Source organism: Dermacentor andersoni, chromosome 7 (genome assembly GCF_023375885.2).
Source record: "Dermacentor andersoni chromosome 7, qqDerAnde1_hic_scaffold, whole genome shotgun sequence".
In the NCBI taxonomy this organism is placed as follows: Eukaryota; Metazoa; Arthropoda; class Arachnida; order Ixodida; family Ixodidae; genus Dermacentor; species Dermacentor andersoni.
In genome coordinates this window covers 94,202,810-94,226,590 of record NC_092820.1, presented here as the reverse complement: position 1 = coordinate 94,226,590, position 23,781 = coordinate 94,202,810, and the positions used below count along the sequence as shown (strand labels likewise).

Genomic DNA, 23,781 nt, shown 5'->3' with positions numbered 1-23,781 from the left:
TATCATGCATATTCAAGGGAACATTTCCAAGTATCAGATGACGATTGCATAGCTTCGAAGACAGCAGGTGAAGACCCTAACACTGTCGAAGTGCTTAATTGGCTGAGATGCCAGTACCTTGCTGCTGCTTAATGAGGGACTCACTCTATTACGAATTAAACATGATGATGTTTGTGCGTGCCCGATTGCTTATGTAGCCACTTTATTTTGGCACACAACCATTGACAAAGTTTTGCTACATCAAATCGATCTCCGTTGTAGAAGTAGAAAAAAAAAAAGGCGTCATATTTGTTCCTTCTAGAACAATTGTATATTTAGTAAATAATTAGCTGGCTTATATGTCTTTTTTTTCTTTATCTGGGTACTTACAACACGTCTTGTGTGTGTTGTTATGCTTGTGTGAAGTCTATTGCCATCGCGCCAATAATTTGCGACTATTTTTCATTATACCGGTGTGACACGATCACGTACTTTCGATCGCGATCAAGGCGGATCCGGATCTAAATTCTCGACTGCGATTGACTCCCTCGCGCAGCTTGCGCAAAGGGAACCAATAGCGACCGAGAAATTCAATCCGGATCGGGCTTGATGGCGATTAAAAGTGCGCCGTGTGACACCCGCCCATTACTTGCATTTCGCAGTTTCTTCCCATTTTCCGGCATCTGTCACTTAGAATCTTGCTGCAATAAGTTCTTGTCTGCTATTTTCGTGTTCTTGGCTGTCCAGCAAGCTGACTGATATTGAAGGAACACGACACATTTATTTAAGATACTCCTTTTGGTGTGAAGTATTAGAAGTACAATATCACAAACGATAAAGTACTACTTCCTCATTAACAGTTGGCAGGATCATTGTGCTAACAACTTCAAACGTAACGAATGTGAATTTAAATAAAAGTAACAAAGTAAAACATCTTTGCGCGCTCGTCGTCGCAACATATAAACAAATGCACAAGCGCCTGCATGAAATCACTCGATTTATGCACCGATATGGGTCAGAAAAAAGAAAGAAACGAAACTGAAACCATGGCCTCCAACATTCGGCGGAGTGTGGCGCTCATCTTGGAGGCTGATGCGCTTCGCCAATTCCGCTAGGTGCTCTGAGAGCCAAAGTCGGCCGCAGGCGCCCACGGGAGCGTCCACTCTTTACTCGATGCTATGGCATCTTCCTTCGTGGCGTACTTTCTGGCTCTACCCTGTCCGCGACTAGGGCCTGGTGCGTCGTCACCCGTAGCGATGTGGAATGAATCTCTGAGCCCACGCGGCGAGGCATACAAGCCGGGTGAGTGCGCAGCGAGCTTGCTGCCGCCGTTTCCAGAAAGTTCTGCGGGCGCTGCTGCGATTTCCTTCCTCCTTTCCCGGCGCCGCAGTTGCCTCAACGCCCTCCCGCGCCACCGCTGACATTTCCCTCCTCCTCCTCCCCAGCGTCACTGTTGCCCTTTCATTTAACGCCTTTCGGCGCCACAGGTGACATTTCCCCCAACTATCCAACTGAGCTCCTTCGCCCTTTCTAAGAACCGTCCTCCGGCGCTGCTGTTTCCCTTTCCCGGTGCACTCCGTTTTTCTGTACCTCACAACACGACCTTGGAACATAGAGATCTAAGGCTGTCGCCCTAAAACACTATATTTCGCACTGCAGCTTCACGCCGTCGCTTAAGCTTACTGCTTGACGTCGTCGTCCTCTCTTACTCGCCCGCCTTGTCGTTTTTATTGGACCCATAACATTCCGCTCCCTCCTCCAAAGGCTGACCGTCACGGTCAGCGAGGTCCAACACCATAGACGCACCATTATGTCCAGTATAGTACGGGTCGGAGTCTTTTCGAACACGTAGAGGTCGTTCTTTTCGATGTTTTCGAAAACAGTTTGCCGGGGATATCTTCAGCTGAAAGTTGGTGGCAGCGCTACCCACTTACGATGCTTCCATAAACAGCCTATATGTCGAATGTAACGAACCAGCCCTCGCAGATAGAAGAGCCATGCTCACATGTGCATATGTCCTAAAAACCCGTTCACTACCAAAACATCTCTGCTACTCCATAGTTACGAAGTGCCCGTCTAAGCAGCTTTTTAACAACAAACCGAATGCGACGAGACCCCTTATTCCCCGATTTTAAGAAATTTGCCAGGAATGAGGTATTCTAGACACACTGCCTGATCTTGCCCAGAGACCCGAACCACTGCCACCTTGGCACACCTTTCCCAGTGTAGGTGACTACACACTAACACAATTTCATAAAGAGCAAACTCCACGTGAACATATAATACAAGAATTTTCGGCGCTAGACGAAAAGTACAAGGAACACACATCATTTTATACTGACGGTTCTAAAACATAACTTTACGTCGGAAGTGCTGTAGTGCAAGATAAATGGGAAAAGGTAGTCAGGTTGCCTAAGTGCGCGTCAATTTTCTCAGCCGAATGTTATGCCATTTTGGTGGCTGTATCAAAAATAGTCGAGATGTACATTCAAAACAGCATTATCTACACAGACTCGCTGAGTGCAATCACAGCTTTGAAAGCCAGAAACGTAAGGGAACCTTTAATAGGAAACTTAATCCATAACATAATAACTGCTCATACACAAGGACACTAAATTAAGCTCTGTTGGATACCAAGCCATCACGGAAATAGAGGCAACGAGAGACCTGACGCGTGCGCCGCTCAAGCCTGCCATAAGAATGTCAGTACTGTAAGTATTCCCTATGCAGATTGCATGAAGTTAGTAAAAAATAAGCTTAAAGAAAAATGGCAGTGTACATGGAATAGCGAAGAAAATAACAAACTACATTTAGTAAAACCTATTCTGGGAGAATGGAGATCATGCAGGCATCAGGAACGTTTTACAGATTCCATTGCCCCCTTCCCTTTAAAGAGGGATAAATAAAGTTTTTCATCATTTTATAGAAGTGATTTTATGCCGCCTGCGCATCGGACACACACACCTAACACATAACTTACTACTGAAAAACCGAGACAAACCCTTATGTCAGAAATGTGGAGATGAACTCACTATAAATCACATTTTATTCTCGTGCACACAACTCGAACGGCTAAGGAAAAAATATTTTACTGTATTTTACAATGAACGCATTCCCTTCCCTCCCACTCTACTTTTAGGAGATAACCCACTTGTAGGAACATCATCTGTTTTTAGTTTTTTTGGAAGACGCAGCGATCCTAAACGAAATATAATATATCACAGAACTACTAATTCTAAAAATTCTTACCCAGTTTTTTCACGCATCTTATGACGCACCTCACCCATTTTCTCAGTCCTGAGAAGAAGGCTGAGGTCTCCATTTGATTTGTTGGGCTCCTCAGAGTCCTTGTCCGGACAAGGACCTTCGCTGAAGATACCCAATTTTTGAAATAAGTTATACCATGTGTTTGGCGCATGATAGCCTGAGTTGCTTATGCGCCATAAAACCCAATACAATGCAATACAATGATTCCACCTGGACTCAAGATCTGTTCAGCTTGGCCATGTCATTTTTGCAAAAGGTGGCCCACTCCCTTCATAGATGCTACTTTCACGTGAGTGCGCTTACTGGTTATTATTGCGAAGCAATACTACTTTAGGTCGCACTTCAGCCTGTTCCGTGGCGAGGCGGTGGTAGGCACCATTGACCTTTAGCGTGACCTCGCTGCGTGACGTCACACCACGTGACCTAGAGTGACGTCACACCAGCTGTGTAAAAACGAGGCCCCATCTCACGCCGTCGCGAGGCGAGGCGGTAGCCACCAACGGCGGCCTAACTCCCGCTCCTCTCACCAGGGACGCTACGGTCGGTGAGACGTCACACCAGCTGTGTAAAAACGGGGCCCCATCTCACGCCGTCGCGAGGCGAGGCGGTAGCCACCAACGGCGGCCTAACTCCCGCTCCTCTCAGGCATTACTGAGTATATTTACTCAATTACTACCAGCTGATCCGAGAATAACACACTAATGCTTCGCAATCACCAGGCTTAACCAAGCTAAGCCACGGCCGTTTTTTTTTGTTCTTTCGACCAGTCCCATCTACAGCGGCTTGCTGCCGAACAATTTTGACCACTGTAAGCCAATCTGAGGCGTCTTCTCTTGCTGTAGAGTGTGCGACGTGCTGCCCTTGGGCTTCTTCTGGTGCACCTTGTCGTCGCTCACGTTCTCGTCGTCGGCGGTGTTGGGCACAGCAAACGGCAGGGGGTAGCGCTCACCTGGGTTGAATGTGTGCTTCGTCGTGGTTTATGCGAGAAAGTGTCCTTGCGCCACGTAGCTAGTAATCAGAGCTCAGCTTTCAGTCGTTCTAAGCTGGTGATCGTTGGGCGGGAACTCTACTAAAGAGTAACTGTTCTGCAAGCAGCTGTGAGTCCTCCGGGTCGCCACCAGCGCAGACGTGCTTATGTCTGAGCTGCCCTCTGCCATCGAGGGGCTCATGGTGGCACTCAGACATTTATAAAGTCGTGACCTTGCATATGAGTCCACACAATGCCTTCGATGTCGAGTACTGTATTTCTTTGAGCTATGTGCAAGGCGCGTTGTTAGCAGTACGGTTTTCTGAACGTGGTGTTCGCGTATATTCTCGCGCGGCGACACACGGGTGGGCACAGCGACTGATGAAGGTGACTCAGCGAGCTGTTCATTATTTTGTTCCACTGCACGTACTTTTTATTTCGACGTCTATGCCGTGAGTACGTGTCGGAGTTGCCGAATCCACAGGTCTCAATGGGATTAACGCCAAGACATCTATCTCTTCGCGCACGTTCTGCGTATCTCGGGACGAAGCCCCGAAGTCATCACACTTTTCTCGCATTTGTTCCGTACTTACGGTCTCCTCCACATGGAGCGCTCCAGCTCACAGTAGCAGCGGAAGTCTTTCCACGAAACCAAGAATCATTACTTCCCACTTGCCATTGTAGGCCTCGAGGGCCAGTGATAGTGCGCTCACCATATCACCCTGAAGTCGCTCCATTGGTCAGATCCCACCGCTAGTCCCGAAAATGTTCACAACACGTTAGATCACAACACGTTAATACACTATTTTCGCACTGCAGCTTCGTGCCATAACTTAAGCTCACTGCTTCACTTCGGCGTTATTTCGCTTGTCCGCTTCGTCGTCTTCCTCTTGGCCCACAACACACACACACACACACACACACACACACACACACACACACACACACACACACACACACACACACACACACACACACACACACACACACACACACACACACACACACACACACACACACACACACACACACACACACACACACACACACACACACACACACACACACACACACACACACGCACACGCACGCACGCACGCACGCACGCACACAAACACACACACACAAACACACGCACACGCACGCACACGCACGCACGCACGCACACGCACACACGCGCACGCACGCACACACGCACACGCACACACACACACACACACACACACACACACACACACACACACACACACACACATATATATATATATATATATATATATATATATATATATATATTGCCACCTGGTGTTTTGAGCCAGCGTTGCGTGCCCAGCAAAAACGGTGATTGAAGACGACGAAGTCAAGGATCTTGCGCCAGCTGGTGAACCGTCCTCCTTGTGTCTGACATTTTCGTGTCTGGCTGCTGATACTGCTGCTTATTCTTGTCTTAGCGCGTGACAAACTGGTGGAGGTGCGGGGTAATCTAATCTATGCACCAAACCCCTCCGGGCAGCAGGAGCTCCAGCCCCGTACCGGTGGTTACGCCTGTACACCGCGCCAGCAGAAGGATCCGTGGACAAGCCCCTGAGTTTGGACTCCTCCCAGAGAAAATGGCAGCTCCGACCACCCCAACCGGTATGGAAGGCACAACGCCGATTCATTGTACGCTATTCAATCCGCGAACGCCGAATCCCTTCCACGGCGCCATACACGAGGACGTTGAAGATTGGCTGGTGCACTATGAACGTGTCGCCGCGTTCAACAAGTGGGATGACGCAGACAAGCTGAAAAATGTCTATTTCAGCCTTAACGATGGCGCACGTGTTTGGTACGAGAACCGTGCAGATGCCTTAACTTCATGGGCAGAATTCAAACGGCGGATTCTTGAGACGTATGCCAGCCGTGATCGCCGAGAGCGAGCTGAGCGTGATCTCCAGTCCCGCATACAAATGCCGAACGAGGGTGTCGCAATGTACGTCGAGGACATGACGCGTCTCTTTCGACGAGCCGACCCCAGCATGTCGGAAGAAAAGAAGGTGCGGTACCTGATGCGCGGAGTAAAAGAGCAGCTGTTCGGCGGTCTCGTGCGCAGTCCTCCCAAGACTGTGTCAGAATTTCTTTCCGAGGCCATCACCATGGAGCAGACTCTTCGCCAGCGGACACCATCATACGAACGTCAAGTGAACACTGCCTCACCTACGGACTTCTTCGGAGCTCTCGGGGGTCACGTCGATTTCTTTCGAGAGCTCATTCGTTCCGTGATCCGCGAAGAACTCCAGAAACTGTCGGTACCTTCACAGCCGACGCTCAGCTCCTTGTCCAGCGTTCTCCGTGACGAAGTCCAGCATGCGCTAAAAGAACCACCCTTCAATACAGAAGCTCGACCGCTAAGAAATGACAGCCCACATATGTCATATTCGCAAGCCTTGAGGCAACCTGCCCCACCTCCCTCCCCGCTTCGCGCCGCGCGCCCGGTCATGCTAGAGCCCGTCCAAGCTGCCTCGTATTACCAGGACCACCGACAGGCCCCGAGGAAATCAGACGTGTGGCGGGCACCTGATCGCCGTCCCCTTTGCTTTCACTGTGGCGAAGCTGGGCATGTCTACCGACAGTGCTCCTATCGAGAGCTCGGACTACGCGGATTCTCAGCGAACTCGCCGCGACCTAGGTTCGGCCAGCGTCCTCCTGAAATTGAAGAATACGTTGCCCAGCAGCGCGGATCTCCATCAGCTCGACACCAGTCACGCTCCCCTTCGCCGCGGCGGTTTTCTCCGACTCGCCGTACGTATTCAAGCGTGGTGCAGGGTCGGTCGCCCAGCCCACGACGGGAAAACTAACCACAGCGACCTTTGGGGGCGAGGCCGCTCAGTCTGGACGTGCTCAAGGACCCCTACTGACGCGTACGCGGACCGACGATACATCGACGACGACAGTACCTGCTGATTACAGAAAAAGAATTTCCTTGGACATTCCTGTACTGCTTGACGGTCGTGAATTGACTGCTTTAGTGGACACTGGAGCGGATTATTCTATAATCAGTGAAAAACTGGCCACCCTTCTGAAGAAAGTCACCACGCCTTGGAATCAAACGCCAGTTCGTACAGCTGGCGGGCACATCGTCACACCACTCGGCATGTGCACGGCACGAATACAGATTCGCGGCTCTACGTTTGTTGCCAGTTTGAGCATTCTCCCCCAGTGCTCTCGAGACCTAATCATCGGCATGGACTTTCTCAGGGAGCACGGCGCTATCATCAACATTCGACAACGCCTCGTCACTTTCTCGACAAAAAGCGCCACAGCGACGACCAACACCATCTACCCTCGAGCACCTCTTCGTGTTATCGACGACGCTGTCACGTTACCACCGCGTGCAAGTGTCGTGGTTCAAGTGGCATGTGACAAGCTCATACACGGTGAAGCAGTCGTAGAAAGCAATCGCTCTCTCCTGCTTTCTCATGGTGTTTGCGTAGCAAGAAGCCTTGTCGATCTCCACGATGGCCACTGTGAGGTTCTTGTCACCAACTTCAGCTACGAACACCGGCACCTTTTCCCCGGTACTGTCATCGCCTACGCCGACCCGATCGCCGATGTCACTGAGTGTTTTGTTTCCGAGGCAATCGGCACTGCTGAAGCACCTCTACGCAACGTCGACATTAGTCCGACGCTTCCTGAAGAGAACAGACAACCCCTGCGCGAGCTGTTGCTTGAGTTCCACTCTTGCTTTGCACGGTCGTCGAAGGTACGTCAAACATCGGTTACGAAACACCGTATCATCACCTATGACGACGTGCCCCCCATACGGCAACAGCCTTACCGTGTTTCCCCGACCGAACGACATGCTATTCAAACGCAGGTGAAGTAAATGCTTCAAGACGGCGTAATCCAGCCCTCATGCAGTCCCTGGTCATCGCCAGTCGTTCTTGTTAAAAAGAAAGATGGCACGCTTCGATTTTGTGTAGACTACCGGAAGCTAAACAACGTCACAAAGAAAGACGTGTACCCGTTGCCTCGTGTCGACGATTCTCTGGACAGGCTGAGGCACGCGAAGTATTTCTCCTCTATCGATCTGAAAAGTGGCTACTGGCAAATTGAAGTAGATGAGCGTAACCGCGAGAAAACTGCTTTCGTGACTCCGGACGGCCTTTACGAATTTAGAGTACTCCCTTTCGGCCTCTGTTCCGCTCCAGCCACATTCCAGCGAATGATGGATACCGTTCTCGCTGACCTCAAATGGAAAAGCTGCCTCGTCTATCTCGATGATGTCGTTGTCTTTTCGGAAACTTTTGACGAGCACCTTCGACGCCTTCGGAATGTACTCGAAGCCATTCGATCGGCTGACCTTACACTCAAGCCAGAGAAATGCCATTTCGGTTACGAGGAACTGAAGTTCCTTGGTCACGTCGTAAGCGCGGCAGGTGTTCGGCCTGATCCTGAGAAGACTGCTGCCGTAGCAGCTTTTCCCGCTCCAACCGATAAGAAAAGTGTGAGACGATTTTTGGGCTTGTGTGCATATTATCGACGCTTCATTGAAAATTTTTCAAAGATTGCAGATCCGCTATTTCGCCTTACGCGTGACGACACGCCATTCCTCTGGACTGATGCACAACAGACCGCCTTTACGGAGCTACAACGTCGCTTGTCTTCTCCTCCCGTGCTCGGTCATTTTGATGAGGATGCCGACACAGAAGTACGCACTGACGCCAGCAATATCGGTCTCGGAGCTATCCTGGTGCAACGACAAGACGGGACTGAACGAGTTATCGCCTACGCGAGCCGCACTCTGTCACGCGCAGAGTCCAATTATTCCACCACAGAGAAGGAGTGCCTCGCGGTTATTTGGGCTACCACAAAGTTTAGGCCGTATCTCTACGGGCGGCCATTTAAAGTTGTGACCGACCATCACGCTTTGTGCTGGTTGACCAACCTCCGAGACCCTTCTGGACGATTGGCACGTTGGAGTCTGCGACTCCAGGAATTTAACATCACCATCGTGTACAAGTCAGGCAGGAAACATGAAGATGCTGACACGTTATCACGGGCACCTGTTAAATCTCAGAATCCTGATGAGGAAGACGACAGCGCCTTTCTGGGAGCACTCAGCGGGCCGGATCTGCTCGCTAAACAGCGATCGGACGCTGAGTTAAGACCCGTCATCGATCACTTAGAAGGCGGCATCGCGTCCATTCCTCGCCCACTTTCGCGACAGTTGTCGTCATTTTGCCTACGAGGGGGCATCTTATACAAAAGAAACACAGGTTCCGGCGACAAACCACATCTGCTAGTAGTACCTCAAGCCCTTCGCGACGACATCCTATTAGCCTGCCACGACGAGCCAACATCTGGTCACTTGGGCTACTCAAGGACTCTGGACAGGGTACGGCAACTGTACTACTGGCCCAGACTGACTGCTTGCGTCAAACGCTACGTGAAAGGATGCCGTGAATGCCAGCGCCGCAAGTCACCACCCTTCAAGCCTGCAGGCCTTCTACAACCCATCGACCCTCCGCGTACGCCGTTTGATCAAGTTGGAATGGACCTTCTTGGACCATTTCCCTTGTCTTCCTCCGGCAATAAGTGGATCATTGTCGCAACTGACTACTTGACGCGTTACGCTGAGACGAAGGCACTACCACGCGGGACAACATCTGAAGTTGCCCAGTTTTTTATGCATCACATTGTGCTTCGGCATGGCGCACCGTCATTCATCATCACTGACCGAGGGACGGCATTTACGGCAAAGCTTCTGAATGACATCTTCAAGCTGAGCTACACGAGTCATCGAAAGGCCACTGCATACCACCCTCAGACTAACGGCTTGACAGAAAGACTAAACAAAACACTGGCAGACATGCTCGCTATGTACGTAGATGTGCAGCACAAAACGTGGGACGAAATCCTGCCGTACGTAACGTTTGCGTACAACACTGCCACGCAGGAAACTACACGCTTCCCGCCATTCCGCCTCGTTTATGGTCGAGATGTCCAAACTATGCTACACGCCATGATGCCATATGAAGATACCGACCAGCTCGACCAGTTAGCTCCTGACGTCGAGGAGTACATTCAGCGCGCCGAGGAAGCGCGTCAACTGGCCCGCGTGCACATAAGACAGCAGCAGTGTAACGATGCAATAAGGTACAATCTCCACCATCGACAAGTGACCTATGAGCCTGGTGACCAAGTTTGGGTTTGGACACCCATTAGACGGCGAGGCCTCAGCGAGAAACTCCTCAGCAAGTACTTCGGCCCATACACAGTACTAAGGCGTGTAAGCGACGTGAACTATGAAGTGATTCCAGACGGAGACCTGCCATCGCCCAAGCGCTGTTTACCACGCGCAGAGACTGTACATGTGGTCCGCCTCAAGCCGTATTTTACACGGTGAAGTGTACTAGTGAAACAACCTTCTTCTCTTCTGGTTTTTTTTTTCGCTGTCGTCGCGTCTTCCTCCAAAGAACTTTGAAGCGTTCTTTTTTTTTTTTTGTTCCCGACCACAGAACACATTTTTCCGTGTGCATTTCCGTATGTGTGTTAGCGCGTCCCCCCCCCCCCTTTTTTTTTTGTTTTACCTAATTTGTCTAGTTTCCATGTACGTTTTGTGTTTGAGCATCGAGTCGATGCTCCATTGGGAGGGGGAATAATGCCACCTGGTGTTTTGAGCCAGCGTTGCGTGCCCAGCAAAAACGGTGATTGAAGACGACGAAGTCAAGGATCTTGCGCCAGCTGGTGAACCGTCCTCCTTGTGTCTGACATTTTCGTGTCTGGCTGCTGATACTGCTGCTTATTCTTGCCTTAGCGCGTGACAATATATATATAATATATATATATATATATATATATATATATATATATATATATATATATATATATATATATATATATATATATATATATATAATTCCACTGCGTTATATTGAGTGAATACATGTCGTTTTCTGGGAAAGTTTAGTTGAAATCAACTTTGTTCAAGTACTCCGGAATGCAGATGCAGCCGGTTGTCACGTTTTTTTGTAGATGTATTCGTTAGACCTTTAGTAGATATCTTATAGACAGGTTAGCTCAGAATAGGCGAAAAGGTCTTCTGAGTTGCACCCGTTGCTTGCGCAGAATGCTTGGAGGCCAAACAGTATCTGGACAGCCTGCTGAACGACACCAGGAACCCGTGCACCGACTTTTACGGCTACGTGTGCGGCTCGTGGAAGGGAAAAGGGGGCAGCTTCTACGACGGCGCAGCGATGAGCGCCCTCTTCAGGCTCAACGCGACGCTGCGTGGCATGCGGGAGATCAAGCGCAAAGAAGAGATACGTCAGGGCATGCACATCCTGAAGCCCATATACAGGCGAGCACTCCTCTCCCGCGATACGACGAGGCCGCGAGGACTCACGAAGCAATTTTTCATGAAGTACAACACCTAAAATACAATACGTGCGCTTTTGCGCGCACGTCATAAAAAAGAACAAAAGCCATCAGTGATTACCGTCAGTGTGTGTGAACAGCGCGAATGAACGAGTTAGCGAGTGAGCGACAGCGCGGAAACGGGCGGGAAGGAGGGGTTCTTTCCCGCCCGCTTCCGCAATTTGGTTACGCGAGAGGTCACGCGTGACTGTTATCTCATCCTTCCCCTACGCCCCTATCCACCGCACAACTCGGTTGCACGAGAGCTCACGCATGACGGTCCACCCACTCCTCCACCGCCCCTCGCAACAAGCTCGAGAGCATGCGCTCTTTCCCTCGGCGACTTTTTTGCCCGTACCGCGACGAGCAAAGGAGCGAACCACAGTTCTCACCCTTCCTCCTCCTCTCCACAGCAGCTCACAACTCGGTTGCACGAGAGCTTACGCGAGACAGTCGTCCTACTCCTGCCTCGCCCCTCAGAGCAACAAGCCTGAGGGGCAGGAATCCATGTCTGGCTTCCTGCGTTTTTATCTTTAAGGTACATGAATAAGAAACAATAAATTGTTGCAAGGTAATAAAGTATTGTTTGGAAACTCAATTCTTGTTTATATCGCGGTAAGAGGTTACTGAATAAAAATGAGTCAGAATTCATTTTTTTTTTTTAATTTCGTACGAAACTCCAGCGCAGGCACATGAATATGACATCACGGATTTCAAAGTATTTTTATTTTTGCGTTTGGGCCGTTGTAGCTCAGTAAGCGAAGTTGCTAAGTTCAGTCTTTGACACTTTTAGAATACAATGTAATTCCATGACGTCAGTCCATGACGTCACTGCGACTTGGTGCAAGAACCAAAAGGTGGCGCCGCCATCCGTCTTTCATTTTTGCCCCTTTTATGGCTTAGCCTATTTTCCAGGTAAGAGTGACTCATGTTTGAAATTAGATTGAAGCGCACATAAGACGTGGACGCAGATAGGGAAGTAGAGAGGACGGCGCTTGTCGAGGCTTTTTTGGTGGTACAAGAGATTTTTTTTACTAATATGGCTCAAATTAATTTTTCTTACTGTAGCTTTAAACACGTTTAAGAATGATTTAGCCTTTTACAATGCTTTGATTTTCCTCCTCAAATATTGGTGCAATGTCACATTTTATTGTCTTAATCATTTATTATACTACGCTTGGCGCTGTTATTTACCACGCTAGCCAAGAAAAATAAAATTCATACTTGCCTTCGGCTGAGCTCCTCATTATAAGTAGCCTCCAATACATGGCGGTGATGACGTCACAAAGTCAGCTCTGGTATCTGCAGTAAGGCAAAACGTCGTACTTGAGATGGGCTGCCCTTACTAGCCGGGCGCGCACGAATGTAACCTGAAATCTTTTTTTCTTGACAAACTAACATCAAATGTTATGGAACAATCTGGCCCATAAAATGCCATCCTGATGCAAAATTTGAGCAAGATTAAGGTAGCGGTAAACTAATAATCGTTTGTAAGATAAAAACGCAGGTTATTGCACGTCCATCATTTATAAGTCAAGGCGAGTTGGATTGGCTGCTGGCTTGTCGATTGGCTGTCGGCACGTGCGAGCTGGAGATAACATGTGAGAAGCTCCTCAATCCTTAGCATTTATGTGCGCTTCCTGCAAATAAGCAACGTAAAATACCCATTGGTCATCTACGTGCGCCATTCGAACGAGTTACAAAATAGACAAGGTTAGTATATTGTCACGTACCATGATCGGTTCTTGTTTTTGACAGTAATCACTTGTGCGAAGCAGATTCCTAAAGTGGCTGGCTGCTGCTCGGGTACAATTGACGACGAGTAACTCATAACACACTTCATATTTAGCCGTGGAGTCCATATTCGTGGATTCACGCACGCACGCACGCACGCACGCACGCACGCACCTACACACACACACACACACACACACACACACACACACACACACACACACCTATGCTACACTTTTCCGCCAGACAAATTCCATTGAATCCGCGAAGAAAGCTGATCAATGGGAAGCAGCACTTACTAATCAAAAGCTTTCTGAATGCAGCCCATGTTCTTCACTTGTACCTCGTTAACGACGAAGACGCAATGAACGGACCAAAACTATTTTCAACGGACATAATTAATTGGTGCCCTGAAGGGGTTACGCCTTTCGTGGCTTGTCAAATATCCGCACGCTCTTCCATCGGTTGGTCGAGTGAATTGCGGCCGTTTCTTGGACACTCGCAGTGGCTGCTACACCTACATGTCGAAGCCGGTGAAACTGACCGAGGCGCTGCACGACGCGCAGCTGTATCTCGAGATCGAGAAGCTGATGAACTCCAGGACCTTCTTCGATGTGGTGCGCTACCTCGTGCAACAATCCCTGCAGGTGCGTATACCAGGTCGCTGGTAGACGTTCTTCACAGCAATCTTCAGAAGTGCCTCCGCTGTGCGCGCTCCGCCCAGCCAGCTGTTGCCCGGTGATTGAGGCGCGCTGCAACAGTATACGGGGTGATAATCTTCAATTTTTACGAAATTTTATTGTTGCGTCAGAAATTATATGGACACTCCAGGCGCATCTCTGCCGTTGCCGTCATGTTCCGTATAAGGTTCAAGGGCGACAACATCGTCGCCGCGGGCGTTATGCTCTATGTGCTAGTGAAAGCGTGCGGTGGTGAGCCGGCGATGGTGGCTCAATTTCGCGCGCGCTAGAGAAGAAAGCGGGGAGGAAGCGCCCCGTTCCTGCGGCGATCGTAGGCATAACCGAGCGAACGAGCGCAGCGAAGAATGAAACCGAACGCCGAGCGCAGCGGGAGCTGAAAGAAAGGCGACAGCTAGGAGGAGGGTGCAGCGAAACCATGAGGCGAAAAAGGAACGGAGGGGAGACGGCTTGCGCATGCGCAGAGTTGCCGGCGGCATCAGCAGCCGCGTGGGCGATCTCATCTGCACTTTCGAGGAGCTAGGGGGGAGAGACTGTGAGGTGGGGAGTGCCAGGCTCTTTCGCGATGTCAGCTGCCGAGGTCAATCCGGGTACCATGGTGTGTGATGGGGTCACTACTCGTGCAAGGGGCGATGGCGAGCGGCTACGAGTAAGGCTCGATACGACGCTCCCTCGGGTATTGTCGCTGGTGGCACGACTTCCCCGCGACGAAGGGCCGCTCTCGTCGTTGGTGGAACGAAAGCGTGACAAGCGTAGAGCCGCACAAGACGGGCTGTGCGGCAACGATGGCTACGGTATGACGCCAGAGTAGTGCGCGTCGTCTCTATGGAAACAAAGCGCTGCATGCGCTTTACCTGCGGCTTGTCTGCGGCGGCTGCTGTGAATCACACCCACGCGTCCGCCATGCTCTGCTTCTCGCGATCTCCCGAGGCAGACGTGCCACACTTTGCTCTGTTCGGAACGTGCCACACGAGACAGATTGTGCGCGCCAGCCATTAAATCACGAAATCAAAACACGTGTGGAGCTGTGCTTAGATTTCGCTTTAAGTATTGTCGTAATCGCCGGCGAATTCTTTCTTTTCTTGACTGTGTTTGTAACACGTCGAAAGTGAGAGGAGCTGAGGCGCATATTACAGCATGAACCTTTCGTACAATATTTTCGTCGCCCCTTTTCCTTGCATGTCTGGTCTCTCTTGCGGTCTTCCTTGGCTTAGTGTACTCCACCTGCTCAATCGATCCATTTATTATAGAATACAAAACTGTAAACGCGCACAACTTCACTGCTATAGCAATGCGACCGCTCTGTCTTAATAAACGGACGATTTAGCAATGTCCAGCGGTAAAGCGACCAAACGTGAAAACAGAAGTAGACGTTAACACGCACTACACGTCTCACTGACTAGCCTCAGGAAAATCTTGATCGGCTGCATTGCCTTTACCAACTTAACACATAGCGCTACTGGTAAAAAGTTCAAATGAATAGTGCTGATATTGGTTCAAACTGAGAGGAGTAGACACCCGCCATGCATACGGCATGCTGTTACATATTGGAACAAGCAACACCTCTACAAAAATTGCTGCAGAAACTCCCCAACAGGACTTGTCAGCAAATGCGTCGGTATTATTTCCAGTCGGTAATCTTGCACTCAGGATGACGCAATGTGCTGCAAGTATTGCAATGACCTGTTGCAATTGCCAAATTTCAATAGGTCAATACTTTAACCTAAATTAAATGTAATTTACATCGTAAGTGTTTAATTAGTAATTAATGTCTATTAGCCTTTCTTGCCGTTCATTAGTCCTAATAAGTCTCATTTAGCTTTAATTTAACGCAATTCTTCTTATTATTCTTGAACCTTAATTACTCCTAATACCTCTTCAGTACTCAATATATATAGTCATAATCATAAAGCCCACTAGTCGCACATAGTCATAAGGCATTCTCATATATACCCCAATAGGACCCCATGTATACCTATGGAGTGCGTCGTGTCACACGTCACAGACAGCTGGACGCACAGAAGCAGCCATGTAATTCTTACGCATTAAAAGGTGTTATTTTTGGACGACTTGTTTACCACTTCAAGCAGTTTGTTGTGCTGCATGCCATAAAACACCCAGTGCTTTACGAAAATTTACACGAAGTACGTGAGCTCGTAAACCACGAAGCAAGTAGAACTACGGTGCCGCTATTAGGCGAGATTTTTCACACGCTGCCAGAATAGCAGGCAACACGTCGAAGGCGCCGCCGCTGGCTTTCAACGCACCTGCGCAAGTAGTTCTCCAGGCGGGCTCATGTGGCGCGCCGCAGAGAGCGGCCACGAGCTCGCGTTGTTTCCAGTGAGAGTGGACAACCCTGTACGCAAAAGCTCAATTAATAAGAACTTCCGCTGCGCATCTGAGGGTAAAATATGATTTTCTGAGGAACAAAGCCAATAAACCCCTGTTCTGTAAAATTCAGTGTGTTTTGTCGATAAAACGAAGCGAGGCTAGTTGTATAAGTTTGAGAACATTTAGCGAAATGTAGTGCGTCGACTCACTCAATCTATACGCTGTGCGAAAAAATTTCAAAGCAGTGACAAACAAGCGCCATCAAGATCTTCGGGTTTCGTGGTGCTTCTTTTCTCACTGAATATTAGTTTGTATGCACAAAAAGAACACTCAACATCCAACGAAGCTAGAGGCACATTCACTCGAAATGTTCCATTATCCAATGCCCTCTGGAATTGCACCATGCTCGCCAGTCAGAACCTGTGACAGTTTTTTCAATAAGAAAAACCGACATTTTTGTCCGAGAGAGGCTGAAGTTTCGAACTAATCCTATCAGCAACAGGCACGTTGCGGGCGGGGGGGGGTCAACGTTTCTGAGCGTTCAAAACGAGTCACGTTACGGGTCAGAGTTGCTCCGGAGCGTTCGAGTTTGTCGGTGATGTCCACTAAAAACGTGAAGAGAGCTCACTTTTATGCCAAGTGCGTGGTCACGTATGTAGAGCAGTCTGAGCCCATCTCACAGCGATGGGCCCGCTGCAGAGCTGTTAACAACAACCTTTATGCCGGCTATGTGTCTGTTGTAATAATCAGCTACCTTCAGCCTAATGCTTCACCATGTTGTAACATTATAAACAAAATGAGGCTAGGACAAAACTGAAAAAAGGACGTTTTTAGGCTCTTCAAATCGAATAGACGCACCAACGCCGAAATAAGAATTTGTAGGCACAATAAAGTGCCATTAAAATGTTTATAGACCCTATTAGGGTACAGGTTTGAGCAAGTTGGTCGGGGTTCATAACGGCGGTGTTTGCATAGTGCTCTTTACTCGTCTCTGTCCTTCCTTTCATACTCTCGTGCGATACGGAAACACCGCATTTTATACACAAATTGTCCAGTGCGCCAATACGTCCGAGGATCGTGTATTGTCCAAAATAACGTCGCAGTAGCTTTTCACTAAATCCACGTCGGCGTATTGGGGTCCGAACCTAAACATTCAGATTCAAATTCAAAATTCAAGTTTATTTACCATACAATATGCTGGAAGGTTCGCTGGGCTAAAAGCCGTGAAAACAGCTTGACGGGGCCCAGGTGACCATTACATCGCAGCAGCTATACAAGGGCTGGTATTCAGCCATATCGCGCTATATCGTGGGGGGGGGGGGGGGGGTGTTGTTGCTAGTCGCCGAGTTGCTAGTCACCGGGTTGGTATTCCACGTAGCGTCGTCGAAGATTGTAGTACCAATTGCGGGTTCTCTGCTGGTTCTTGATGCGCAGGCGTGTGGGCTGTCGGGCTTCCTCAGCGCGCTGGGGATAAGCCATGACATCGGGGATGTGTGGTAGAAGCATGGCGTGAAGTGTCGTCGCCAGGTCCCTTTCGTAAACCAGTTTGAACGGCGTCATGTGCGTTGTTTATGGCACCGCCATGTTGTAAGCGAAGATCACATGTGAAAGGACGGCATCCCTCGTCTTGTGTTCGACGTCGCCGTACCTTTCCAACATGTGGGCAACGGTCTTGTTTAGACGTTCCCTGAGATCATTCGTTTCAAGGTGCCGAGTGGTTGTCCTCCGGTGTCTTGTCTGGCTTTACTGCAGAATAGCTTGCGTAAGCTCCTGTATAAAAGCCGTTACTCCATCAGTGATAAGGACTTCTGGGGCACGATGTCGCAGCAGAACATTCTTGATGAAGTCCGCCACTTCCGACGGGCTTCCCTTGGGCAAGGCTTCCACTTCCACTTCTTCCCGGATGTTGACGTCGCAAAGGGCCCCAAAAGTCGATTTCGATTTGATCGAACTGTCGGAAAGGAGGTTGAACAGACTGTAGCAATCCCGCTGGCCTTGTCAGTGGTGTCTTGAGTCACTGGCCATCTCAACAGATCTTTACGTGGCAATCGACATCAGCTGTGAGGCGTGGCCCTTAATACTTCTCCAGTACCTTGGAGAACGTGCGGGAGAAACCGAGATGCGCAGCAGTTGGATTGTCATGCAGGTGATGGAGAACCTCTGTCCGCAGTGCTCATAGCACAGCGAGAAGGTAGTTGGTGCTGACCGGGTATAAGTTCTTCACCAGGACATCCTTTCACAAGGAGACAGAATACAATGCGCAACTAAATAACGTTGGGACAATGTCACTCCTGCGTTCCAAGTATTCAGTAAGCTCAGGCTCCGTTCGCTACTGCTCGGCGAAGTCTTCTGCGCTTCTTGCTCCTAGGGAAGCGTTCTCGGCTTGGTCGTCTTGTGCGGTCGGCTGGGCGCTAGACAGACAGTTGGTATCGAAGTGTTTTCGTACGATTTTGTAGACCACGGCGACGATAAATATTGGAGCCTGAGGCTCCACCGAGCTAGGCGTCCTGAAGGGTCCTTTAAGTTTTCTAACGAACACAGGTGTGATGGTCACTTACGACTCTTTAAAGGCTGGCCATAGATATAAAGGAGAAATTTCGTGGTACACTCTAAGAAGAAAAGGAGGAAAAGTGGTATTGAGGTTACTCCTTTAGGGGAGCAACTGATCTGCCACAACCATTCCTCCCTTTAGGGGGTAAGTGCGAGGGGATGAACTGTTACTCCCCATGCCGTTACTCCTCGGAGGACTAACAGTTGCTCTTTTCCAATGCTCCTCAGAGGAGTAACGGTCATTATTTCCGATGCTCCGCAAAGGTGGAATTAATGAAATTAGGCATTTATGCGCTAATAAAATAGATTACTGAGCTGAAAAAAAATGAAAAAAAAGGTGCCCGAAAGCAGGATTCGAACTCACGTCCTCGCGCTCCCATGTCAGCTACTCTAACCACTGCAAAACGGCAGATTGGTTGACAGGGTAGGAAACTGAGACAAGTTAAGCATCGGAACACAGGTGCGGCAATGTAAAAGCGCTCGGAATTTTGTGTATGCTGTGCGGGGAGAGTGTAACGAACGTTGAGTGTACTTGCAACCATAAGCGAGTGCGAAATGAAATCTGCCCGAGCATTCTTAGGGTGCTTTAAACTGAGGCACTACACGATGTAAACGTGTAGCGAGCTCAAACGGGGTCCGTTTGAGCTCGCTGTGTCCCGTTTGAGCTACACATCGCTTCAGTTAAGTTCGTAATCTCCTTGGAACGGAAGGAACTTAGGTACTATTGACCAGCAAAATCTGGAAGTCTATCAATAACTTGCGCGTTTAATGTGTATCGCTTACTTATGGGGTGCGCACGAAGGGCATGGCTCTTCACATTCCAACTTTAAATTTCACACAATTTTCTCTCGAAGAGGCAAAGTGCTGCTTTGCATGTAGTTCAATGGACAGCGCACGAACTTCGAACTGTTCACGATTTATGGACAATACCGTTTTTGCCGCATCACTTCACGACACGCAAAAAGAAAACAGCGGAGCGCATGGGGAGTAACTGTTACCGTTCGTCCTCCCGTTGCTCTCTTTCCGACCAGGGACTAAACACTTACTCTCCAAAATTTGCACACGGCACGCACATCCATGCAGTTACTCCCTTGAGGGACGAAAGCGGCCTTTTTGGGACTAACTGCGCAGTCACTCCCGTTTCCCCCGGAATTCTTCTTAGAGCGTAGCCCAAATGTGGCGAGGCATTCCTTCTCCATCGTGGAATAAGTGACTTCCTCTTTCGGCAACGACCAGCGACCGGAAAGCTGAAGCTATGACCCGTTCAAGTGCGTCTTTTCTCTGGACTAGGACGGCGCCGAGGCCTACGCTACTTGCTTCGGTATGGATCTCAGTATCGGCATCTTCGTCGCAGTGCGCAAGCACCAGTGTGCAAATGAAGGCGTCGTTTGAGTTCTCGAATTGATTCGGCTTGCAGCGTTTCCCGCTTGAATTTCGACCTCAGATTTCGTTAAGTGAGTCACTGGCTCAGCGATACGTGAAAAGGTCTTGACAAAACGCCTGTAGTAAGCACAGAGGTCAAAATCTGCACACTACGTTTTTGTCGACGAGATGCGGCAATTTCGTGATGGCAGGACGCACTCCGGAGATGCTGATGACGTGGCCCCGGAACAGGAACTCTTTGTAGAAGAAGGGGCACTTCTATGGCTTCAAGGTGAGCCTGGATGACTTGATCGCTTCTAGTATAGCTTCAGGTCGGCTCAGGTGATCGTCGAAGTTTGAGGAAAAGAGGAAGATGTCATTCAAGTAGACGAGACACGTCTGCCACTTTAGGCCTGCCAGCACCATGCCAATACGCGTTCGAATGTTGCAACTGTCAAGAAAACGCCGAATAATATGATCTTGAATTTGAAGAGGCCGTCCGGCATAATAAAGACAGTCTTTTCTCGGTCCTTCTCGTCGACTTCGATTTGCCAGTAGCCGGTGTATGATTCATCGCCAAAAATACTTGCGTTACAGAGTCGGTCCAGTGCTATAGCCTATCCGTGGGATGGGGTAGACGTCCTTCTTCGCGAATTTGTTCAGGCGACGATTATCGACGCATAGACGCAGATTTCCATCCTTCTTTATCACGACAACAGAAGCGCCCTGGCTTTTCGAAGGCTGGGTGATTTCGTCGACATATTTTATAGGTTCTTATTCTCGTTTCGAAACTCGCTTGGGGCTCTGACGGAGTGGTCGAGCATATATTCAACTATTACGGCGAAAGCCTTAGGTGTGCATGTTGGCGGTGATCTTGGCCAAACTGCGCCGCAACAAAAAATGGCCGACGCAGCACAGAGTAAAATCACGTCAAGAAATGCTCGGATTGACGTCATATCTTTCAGGAAGGTTCTTGTAAACAAAATAAATTAGCGGCTTTCAAAAGAAAACGTAGTACATTTTGGTCAGCGTGGGAATCGAGCCCAAGCCTCCGGGGTGCAAGACGAGGTCTCGTGAAACCACGGCGGCTCCACTGTTGCGCCATCCTAAGGGTGTGCCTAGGGCGTGCCTGGGTGCACACATCACGTGGTCACAGAAACACGCCCGTGCCACTGTTCGTGCGTTTCGGGAATGATGTTGGAATTATCCTATTAGGTGACATGAATGCCCACATACAGGATTTAGATGACCATACCGACAACGGGAAGTCAATGCTAGACCTTCGTGAGCAACATAACCTTGTTATCGTGAATACAGGGCCTAAGTGTGAAGGGCAGATCACGTGGGAAGTGGGAAACCGGCAATCGATCGACCATTGATTACTGTCTGATGACAGAAGGAATTCATGATAAGTTGAGAGAAATGGTCATTGATGAGCAAGGGCATGGCAGCATAGGGAGAGACCATAAACGCATCATTTTGAAAATGGGATGTGTAGTTGGGAAAGAGAGCAAGGAGCGCAATATGGTCAGTCCAAATTTGAAGGCTGAACAAATAGTAAATGTAGTCACTATAGAGTCGAGGAAGAACATTTCAAATGGCCAAGTAAACAGTGGGAATATGGTGAGCTACTAAGTGTAATAACGACAGAAATACGGAAAGAGAAACAACATGTTCGTTGGAAAGGAAGAAAGAAACCGAAAAGCTGGTGGAACAGGGAGATACGAGAAGCGATCCCCGAACGACAGAAAGCATCTCGAGAGCACAGGCAGGCAAAGAAGGCGCAGTTGCCGCAGGATGAAGTAACAAGTAAATGGGAAATATACCGGGAGAAAAAGTCTATAGTTCAAATACTGGTGCAAGCAAAATTAAAAGGTGAAAGTGAACGATGGTTGTCAGAAATACGTGAGAAAAAGAAGGCCGCACCTAGAGTATCTTGAAACCACATAAAATTATTAGGCAGCAAGTCAACTGCAACACAGCAACATATCCTAGACGAAGATGGAAACAAGCGGGAGGCGGAAGCGACTTTATATTGCAATCTCGCTGGCTCTGTCGGTGGCGCCCTCCTTCGCTGGCCGTCTCGGCACGTCTTGACGCAATTGGTAAAGTCGGCGTTCAGGCGTGGCCAGTGATGGGCTAGTTGGTGCGAATCCATAAATACTTTGTTTAGCGCAAAACAACAGACACAAGAAAGACAACAGGGCAAGGCGCTTAATTTTTTTACCCTCAGCTGACATCTTTTTATTGCGTCACTCCTTTATAACTAGCAGAAACTAGAGGAACATGCGCAGTGAGCACGATGTGTAGGAACCACCAACATTCGATCACAAGGGCGCACTCATGTGACAGAATAGAAAAAAAAAAACATATTCAGCACTGTACAAGGTTAAAGAAGCCACACTAATGCGCTGTGACCCCAACGACTGTATGGAGAATGCTTCCGCCTTGTCCTGTCATGCTTCTTGTGTCTGTTGTTTTGCGCTAAACAAAGCATTTGCGGCCAGTGATGTATTTCCTGAATCCTCGCGCAAGCATACGGGAAATACCGGGATGCCCTGCCAGTGGGTCATCACGAAAGGCGTGGAGAACTTCTGGACGCTGTGGTGCACCTCCACCTCGCACCTCCACTAAATGCCACGTTGCAGTGACGGGGAAGAACGTTGACGTATCACGAAACTAACTCTGTATCGGGCGAACCTTTGTCCACAAGAACAGGCTACTCTCAAAGCACAGCGATAGCAGCGAGCACAGTCAGCGATTGTCGAAAATCTGATCAGACGCGTCTGCTATTTTTGCATGGCTCAAGGAACCTTCCAACGTAATCGCTGGTACTCGCGTAAGTTCCATAAGGCACACCAGTATTCCCGTCGCGCACAAAATTCGACTACACGAGGCCCGGCGACAACATAAGCAACTGATAGAACCATCGATAACATTCGAGAAACTTCCGATTCATGTCTTGCGCTGAGTAACAACTTTTAACATTTGTTAGCTGGGTGAATGTGACCGGATACAGATAAAGGACTACGCGTGACAATTTGTTTTTAAGAGACTATTGGATATAGAGCGCATGTTCTTTTTTTGAAGGACAGTTAGCTCAGCTTTTAGAATTGGCTGTCGGAACTGCCTTCAATAGATGTATACTTGTGGCAACCTCGTGACTCGACTCTCTGTGACGTGCCGCCGCAGGTGGGCGTGTACACGCTGTTCCACTTGCGGTTCATCTACGAGGCTGGCCGTCCCATGCTGTTTATAAGCGAGGGCTACAGCCTATCGGGAAAGCTCGGCCAACCATTCGGCAACGTTCACGATATCTTCGTTAGAATCCTCCAGGTAAGCTGCTGAGGAGAGATCACGAAGCACCCACGGGAGCTGTGAGGCAGAGGGAATGGCAAACATGGTGTCACGTGCGCACAGGCAAACGTAAACACGTCTCGCTCGATGATCGTGGACCCTCGCTGTCAAAGTGCTGGCGTGAGAAAGAGCGGCAGC

At 49.2% G+C, this 23,781-nt stretch overlaps 1 protein-coding gene across 1 annotated transcript in view; it reads left to right on the top strand.

The window, feature by feature from the left end:
• The window catches only part of LOC126534772 (uncharacterized), an 83,262-nt gene that overhangs the window by 27,117 nt on the left and 32,364 nt on the right, over positions 1-23,781 (top strand). Inside the window, exons 5-7 of the mRNA XM_055072977.2 lie at positions 11,324-11,555; positions 13,851-13,992; positions 23,479-23,622. Coding sequence (XP_054928952.1) covers positions 11,324-11,555; positions 13,851-13,992; positions 23,479-23,622 — 518 coding nt within the window. The remainder of the gene's footprint in view (positions 1-11,323; positions 11,556-13,850; positions 13,993-23,478; positions 23,623-23,781) is intronic.